This window comes from Humulus lupulus, chromosome 5, assembly GCF_963169125.1.
Source record: "Humulus lupulus chromosome 5, drHumLupu1.1, whole genome shotgun sequence".
NCBI classification, from domain to species: Eukaryota; Viridiplantae; Streptophyta; class Magnoliopsida; order Rosales; family Cannabaceae; genus Humulus; species Humulus lupulus.
In genome coordinates, this window is record NC_084797.1 from 12,797,105 (window position 1) to 12,805,552 (window position 8,448).

The following is an 8,448-nucleotide window of genomic DNA, read 5'->3' on the forward strand; positions in this document are numbered from 1 at the left end:
TTGATCTTTCTTGTACCGTTTAGTAAATGCCTTGAACTCAATATACAACTGGAATTGCCAACTAGAATCCGACAGACCTTTAAACATAGGAGCTTGGGGCTTAGACGGTTGTGAAGAAGAAGGAGCAGTAGAGGAGACCTTCCTGTTAAGAGTGGCCAGAAATCCTTTACTCAAAATAGGATTGGGAACCTGAAAGTCATGAATGGTCAGCGGTGGTTTGGTAGGCTGAATAATCTGCTGAATCAGGCTCGGAAATGGCAACTTGTTACGAGTACATGTGGAGGAGGCGACATCAACAATACAATCATAAATGAGAGTAGCCAAATCAATTGACACGCTGGTACCCACAGCATATAAAAATTTCCCAATCTCAAGAGTAATAGAGGAAAGGTGAGAATTGGGAAACCAATTATAGAGGGTCACACGATGCAGAATCCGATAAAAGGTGAGAATTGGGAAACCAATTATAGAGGGTCACACGATGCAGAATCCGATAAAAGGGAGTCAATTTAGTCACAGGAATCTCATGATTTCTCCACACATAATCAGGCTGGCCAGTTAAAACATGACCCATTGTAGATTGATTTGGACGATATGACTTATTATATGCAGGTTTAAGAACTTTTGGAATCTTTAGTGCACGAGATATAGTGGATGGTGCAAATTTGATACGACTACCCCGAACAAATGCAGTAAGACAGTCCTCATTTTTCCCATCGACAACAGACTTATCTAAATTTGCATAAAATTCCCTAATGAGAATGGGATGAGGGGACACCAATTTAGACACGGTATGAACCCACTGCCTAGACTGTAAAAGGACAACTAAATCAGGAAAATCTTCTAAAACAACAAGATATTCAGGCCACACGTCGCGCACAGCAAACCATCTCTGATAGTGCGAGGCCTTGGTTGCATCAACAAAATATTGAATAGACGATGGATCAACAAATAACACAGAATCCTTAGAACCAGTGGTAAGCTTGGACTTTTTAGGAGATGGTGCAACCGGAGTATCCTTGGGTTTACGTTTTGGAGCAGATGGTTTGGGGAGAGGTGAGGACTCATGCATTTTAGCTTTTCCTTTGGACCGCATAGGAACATGGGACTTAGGGATAGGCGATGGTTGAGGTTTGGGATGGGGTGTTGGTGTGGATTGGGGTTGAGGTGCGGGTTTGGGTTGGGGTGGGGGTGCAGGTTTTGGTGGGAGTGTGGGTTGAGGTGGGGGTGCGGGTTTGGAGGCAGATCGAGCCTTGGGGGGTTTTGGTTAATGACGGCTTAACAGACGACTTAAGAGGAGGAAAAGATTGTCTGGTGGGGGTCGGCAATGGAGAGGATGGAATAGGGGAGGACGCATACTCAGCAGAGGAACGAGTAATGCGTTTAGGGGACTTACCAACAAAAGAAGGCGGACGGGCATGGAAGACTTTGTCGAAGGAACTGACGGTAGGAACAGACCCAGTCACCACCTCGGGAAGGGACGGCGATGGAGATGACTCTGCGACGGTAGGCAGAACTGGAACAATAGCCATAGCTACACTAGAATCAAGGGCAGGAGACACAACTCGACTTGGTGATGTGGCGACTGCAGATGGCACAGATGCATCCACAGAGGATGAGACAGCCACCTCCTGAGAAGGAGAGATCGACACATCGGCGATAAGAGAAGACCGAAGACGGGAACGACGACGATTTTCTCTTTGCTTCATAATGCCGAATTGTTTAAGGTTTCTGCAATTGGACCACTGTAAATGCAACTCACACAAGCTCAAGGGATGTTATATTTATAGAAAGACTTTAGAAATTCCCGTACAAGAAATTGACCGTGCACAAAGAATGACAAAGCCCACTAAAAAAAAATAACCCACACTAATCTATGAAGGACCAAAACTGACATTTTTTTTGTTGTTTTTAAAAGAATAAAAGATAGGAATAGAATCCAAACAGCCAACATAAAAAATATGCACACTGAAATGGCAAAACAGATTTATGAACAACAACTCTGATAAGCTCAACATGGATTAAAATATCTGATCAAAATATACACATCATGCTTACAAAAAAAAAGGGAAAATAGTGTGATATATACATGCGGAAAAAAACACTGCCTAAACACACAAATTTTTCTTAACAAGAGATTTGAGTCATTATTTTCATTTGTGTGCGCAAAAAGACCTCATGTGGACCAAAATCAGTAAGAGGTCCACTCACTCAATATGAAAAAAAACTTCCCTTTTTTTTTTTTTTTTTAATATATCCTCTTTTGACAACAAACACTCTGAGTTTTCCAAATACCCAGCACTGGCTTTCACTCATCATCAGAGATGTAGCCGTCTCCTTTTATTTTTATTTTTCTCATCAAACACCAAAAGGAGGAGCAAACTCCTTAGGGCATAAGATGGTACAAAGGAAGCTCTTCCCATTGCATCCAATAATGGTAGCCTTTTGAGCTGGAGAAAATAAGGGCTCAATTCTAAATCTTGGAAAAAAAATGGTGTGATTAAGAAGCAATGATCAAGATACAAGTACTTCACACAGACTTAGGAAAAATAAAATTTGGTAAAGCATGAAAAAAAAAATGTGACCAGATGAAACACCGAACCTCTCAGATGATACAGAGACCAATGCTGGTTCGGAGATGTGCATAAGTTTGAGCATCAAGAGCTTTTGTAAAAAAATCTGCTAACTGGGCATTAGTGGAAACATGAGAAATTGTTAGCAATTTAGACTCAACCATGTTTCTAATGAAATGATAACGTATGTCAATGTGTTTTGGTCCTTGAATGTTGAACTGGGTTTTTGGAAATGTTAATGGCACTTGTGCTATCACAAAAGAGGGTCAATGACTTTTGGGGATAGCCATAATCAGTGAGCATCTTATTGAGCCAGATGAGCTGAGTACAACAGCTGCCAGCCGCAATGTACTCTGCTTCAGCAGTGGAGAGTGAAATAGAATATTGTTTCTTGCTAAACCAAGACACCAAATTGTTCCTGATATAGAAACAACCCCCAGAAGTACTTTTCCTATCATCTATAGATCCTGCCCAATCAGAGTCACTATACCCTACCAGGGACATAGTTGTATCACATGAATACCATAAACCAAATTCGATAGTCCCTGCAAGATATTTAAAAATACGTTTGACAGCAGTAAGATGAGACTGTTTAGGATTGGCTTGATAACGGGCACATAGACCAACACTAAAGGAATTGTCAGGACGACTAGCTGTGAGATACAACAGGCTTCCTATCATGCTACGGTACAGGGTTGGATCTACCGGGTCCCCAGATTCATCTTTGTTGAGTTTAGAGATAGTTCCTATAGGAGTGCGTGCATGTTTGACCTGAGTGAAACCAAATTTTTCTAACATGGACTTGGTATACTTAGACTGAGAAATAAACATTCCCTGATCTGATTGCTTAATCTGAAGTCCTAGAAAAAAAGATAGATCTCCGATTAGACTCCTCTCAAACTCACTTTGCATAAGATCTACAAACCTAGTAACCTCACTCTCACAAGTTGACCCAAATATTATGTCATCCACATATATTTGTGCAACAAATATTCCATCAGTGAGATACTTGATAAAGAGGGTATTATCTGCACTACCATGGGTGAATCCATTGGACAGAAGGTAGGCAGTAAGTCTGTCATACCATGCGCGAGGAGCTTGCTTTAACCCATATAGGGCCTTTTTCAGGTGGAAAACATAGTCAGGGAACTGAGGGTCCTCAAAACCTTGAGGTTGTTTCACATAAACTTCCTCTTGGAGAATACCATTCAGAAACACACTTTTTACATCCATTTGATGTAATTTGATTCTCAGATGGCATGCAATTGCATGAAGTAACCGAATATATTCCAACCATGCAACTGGGGCAAAGGTTTCTTCAAAGTCCACTCCTTCCACCTGATTGTAGCCTTGTGCAACTAACATTGTCTTATTTCATATGACAGTGCCAAACTCATCTGATTTGTTCTTGAAAATCCATTTAGTTCCAACAACATTAGCTCCTTCAGGTAGGGGTACTAGGGTCCACACATCATTTCGTTTGAATTGGAAAAGTTCATCTTGCATAGCAGCAAGCCAGAACTTATCTAAAAGAGCATCCTTGGCACTTTTTGGCTCAATCTGAGATAAGTAACAGGCGAAGGCAATCAGATTTTGTAATTTTCTTCTGGTGACCATGGTAGCATTTGGATTTCCAATAACAATATCAGGGGGATGAGCCTTCTGAATCCAGGCAGGGGGTCCATTTTTATACAGTTTTGCATGTTGAGATTCCTTTTGCAGAACACTGGTAGCTTCCTCATCACACTGTGAGCCGGTAGGACCGGCTTCTTGTTCCTCTGATGTAGTTGGTTCAGTATGAAGTGACCCAGATGGAGTGTCAGAAACCATTTGATTTTGGCTAGCTGTGACTGGAACAAGTGTAGTTAAGACTGGAGTTTCATCATCTGCCACTGGTTCTGTAGAATTTTCCAAGTCATCAAATCGAACATTGATGGACTCAACCACTGAACGAGTTCTTTTGTTGAACACACGATAGGCACGAATGTTAAGCGAATACCCAAAAACACTCCTTCATCACTCCTTGGATCAAATTTTCCTAAATGTTCTCGATTATTTAGGACATAGCACACACATCCAAAAATGTGCGTATGACTGACATTAGGAGTCCGTCCTTTCTAAAGCTCATAGGCAGTCTGTGTTGTGCCAGTTCTCAGATGAACCCGATTGCAGATATAACAGGCTGTATTAATTGCTTCAGCCCAAAAACGCTTAGAAATGTCCTTAGCATGCATCATTACCCGAGCCATATCCTGCAGGGTCCTGTTCTTCCTTTCAACAACCCCATTCTGTTGAGGGGTTTTTGGAGCTGAAAACTCATGTTTTATTTCTAATTGATCGCAAAAATTGGAGAACAAACTCCTTTCCATGGTCACTTCGAAGTCGATAGACTTTCCCAATTTTAGATTCATTTTCATTTTGGAGTCTGCGAACTAAGGCTGAACAGAGTCCAAAAGTGTCTGACTTTTCTTTGAGGAAATCTACCCAAGTGTACCTAGAGTAATCGTCAACAAGAACCATGACAAATCATTTACCACTTAGACTTTCATTCTGCACGGGTCCCATTAAATCCACATGAATCAACTCCAGCACACGAGAGGTGAGAAGCATGTTTACAGGAGGATGTGATGCTTTTGTCTATTTCCCCAGTTGGCAAGGTGCACACAGCCTATCTCTAGTGATTTTCATCTCTGGGATCCCTCGAACAGCTTGTAGTTTCACAATTCTCTTCAAGTCTCTAAAGTTCAAGTGCCCCAGTCTATAGTGCCACAGGTCTGGCTTATCAAGAAAAGATCTGTTGCATAAGACTTGATTGCTTAGTGCATAGCAGTTGTCACTGGTTCTATTACCTGTCAAGACTGAGCACCCATTAGTTGCAACAAAATAGTGAGTTTTAGAGAAACTTACAGTGAAGTCATTGTCACAGAGTTGGCTGATGCTAATAAGATTTTCCTTGAGACCTTTGACGTACAACACCTCAGTCAATGGAGCTACTCCATTTAGCACCAGATCATCTTTTCCAAATATCTGACCCTTGTTCCCATCACCAAAAGTCATAGCTCCCTCCTTTCCTTCTTTATAGTTTACCAACACATTTCTGTTTCCAGTCATATGGTAAGAACATCCACTGTCGAAGTACCATTGGTCTTCTTGAAAAGCTGAAAGAGAGGTGTGGGCAACTAATGCAACACTCTTGTTAAGATCAGATTTTGGTTTCCACTCACTAGATGACAACTTTCCCGTAAATCGATTAAATTGTGGAAAGCTATTCGGACGATCGATCATAGCTTTCAAATATGCCTGCAACTTGTAGCATCTGGGTTTAATATGTCCTCTTTTGTTACAAAAATGACAAATGGGAACAAATCTTTCTTTATGAATCTGACCATCCAGGATAGGCTTCCTTCCTTCGAAATTTAACTTGATGGGTCCAGATGAGACACTGATCCGTTTAGTGGAATCTAGAAAACCAGGACTGAAAATATTGTGCATAGAGTCATCAGGAGTCTTATCGTCCTTGTTCTTGGACGAAGAGGGATCATTAATTCCTAAATTCTCCCCTTTCTTGTAAAGCATTTTGTACCCAATGGATGTTCGATCTCCATAAGGTTTCTGTAACTGCAAGGTGTGGTTAATTACAGCAGTTCCTGGAGGGATAAACTCAAGAGATTGTCTAGCCCTTATTAACTCTGCAGTCAGTTTGTATATCTCACTGTCCTTCTCATCAAGCTGTTTTGTGAGCTTTTTAACAGTGTCCTCCAACTTATCCGTCTCGGATTCAAGTTGTTGTTTGGCACTAGTGAGACCTTTGATTTGTTTAGCCATATACTCCCATTGAGCGAACATCTCCTCATAAGCATGCTGTCTCCCGTCGCTGTCCTCATCTGTTGAGCTTGAGTTTTCATCTTCCTCTGAACACATTGATTGATGACTCTTTGCCACAAAAGCCACCACCTGTTTCTCTTCATCACACTTGTCACTTGAAGTGGAGCTCTTTTCTTCATCACTATCACTCCATGTAGCTGCTAAGGCTTTCTTCTTCTTAAGAGTGTTGGCACACTCAACTTGAATATGTCCAAATCCGTCACATTCTTGGCACTGTATGCCCCTGTTTTTCTTGTCGCCAAATTGCTGAGTTTGCTTATTGTTTCCACCAAAGTTTCTTCTGAGACCATTCTCTTTTCCTCCTGGAAAGTTTTTCTTGTAATTCTTCTTCAAGAACTTTGCATAATTCTTGGTCAGCAGCGCTAAAGTCTCATCAGTGAAACCCTCAGATGCATCTGAGATCAACTTCTTTTCCTCTTTATGCACAAATGCAAGACTATTATCAGCTTTTTCTTTTTCAGGATCTTTTTGCTTGTTGCCTTTCTTCCACCGAGTGAGACTCATTTCATAGTTCTGCAGTGACCCAATTAACTCATCAAGATCAAGTTCCTCGACATTTCTCATTTCTTCGATAGAGGTAACCTTTGACATGAACTTCTGAGGCAGAACTCCAAGAACCTTGCAAACCAGTTTTGCATTTGAATAAGTCTTTCCAAGTGCATAAGATTCATTTGAGATATCGCACAATTTGGCATGGAACTCCGCTACAGTTTCTTCCTCCTCCATAGACAGATTTTCAAATGCTTTTGCCAAAGCCCTCAGTCTGGACTTCTTTACTGTAACGCCCCAGATTCTCTGTTATGGTTAATGGCTGGATAAGTAGGCCGGGAGGGCCATAATTGTTTAATTATGCCATTAAATGTGTTTATGCATGTATATGTGAATTATACTATGATATGATGTTATATGCGTGCATGTGGGTCCACATTTAAATAATTATGCTATTCTGATAATTTGGCCCACTGAGGGTGGATTTGTGTGTTTGGGTGCATAACTTGATTTGTGAATGAGATCCCATTATTATGGAGATATATTCGAGCTATTCGGCATGAGACGGTCATATATGATGGATTAGCGGTTTTGTCATTATGGGGTCAATTTTGGGGTAATAGAAATGTTCATTTGATGATAAATTGGAAATATTTGAGATCAGGGTGAAATTCTGGAGGTTTTGACTATAATGTTCCCGGGGGTGTTTTTGGGACCCCGAGCACTAGGTTTTATTTGAGGTTACTTAAGCTTGAAGTAGCTGTCAGATAGATCGTACGATAAGAAAAACCTCTCGTTCTTCCTTTTGTTAGCCTGTTTTACCGTTTGAGCATATTCGAAGATATCTCAAGTTCTGGGAGTCGGAATCAAGCAAGGATTGAGGCGTAGCGATCCTAGGAAAGATTAGAAGCTTCTTAACCGAAGGATTTGATGGAAAACAACCCAATCGAAGGTAATCGAGGTTTAAGTTTTGAGTTTTCCGAGTTTCTAAGCTTTGAATTGATTTTGTGAATTGTTAAGTTTCCGATTCGTTTGAACCTTGGGTTTTGAGGGTTATTGATGCATGGGGAAGCTTGGGAACTTTTTTTTGATGATTGGGGAATGTTTAGGTATGATTTTGGAGGTTTTGGAGTGATAAAATCACATTTGGGAATGGCCCAGGGTGGAGAGCCGCGACCCTGTTCTTGAGGCGCCGCGACCTTTCTTTGAAGAAGCAGGTGGAGGCTTTGTGCTTGCTGGGCGCCGCGGCCCTTGCCTCTGGGAACCCTGGGGGGCGCGGCCCAAGGTGCTAGGGCCGCAGCCCTTGCCCTGTTTTCGCCCCGTTTGCTCATTTTGACCCTGGGAACTTAGTTATAGGCCTCAGGAGTGTTCCTACTTCTTGGATTAGTTGGGATTGATCTTCCGGAGGCTAGATATTGGTGTGGGAACCTATGTTGATCATTATTATTAATGATGTCTCATGTTTGGTTTTAATTAGGTGACCGCTAAGGGACTAAAGGCT

At 41.4% G+C, this 8,448-nt stretch overlaps 1 protein-coding gene across 1 annotated transcript; it reads right to left on the minus strand.

The window, feature by feature from the left end:
• Positions 1-5,210: 5,210 nt before the first annotated feature.
• LOC133778854 (uncharacterized) lies at positions 5,211-7,184 on the minus strand. Its single transcript, XM_062218875.1, has one exon. It carries the CDS (start codon positions 7,182-7,184, stop codon positions 5,211-5,213), a length of 1,974 nt encoding a protein of 657 aa, XP_062074859.1.
• Positions 7,185-8,448: the final 1,264 nt, after the last annotated feature.

Coding starts and splice junctions, on each gene's coding strand:
- LOC133778854 (XM_062218875.1), bottom strand. CDS start 7,184: ATGGAGGAGGAAGAAACTGTAGCGGAGTTCCATGCCAAATTGTGCGAT.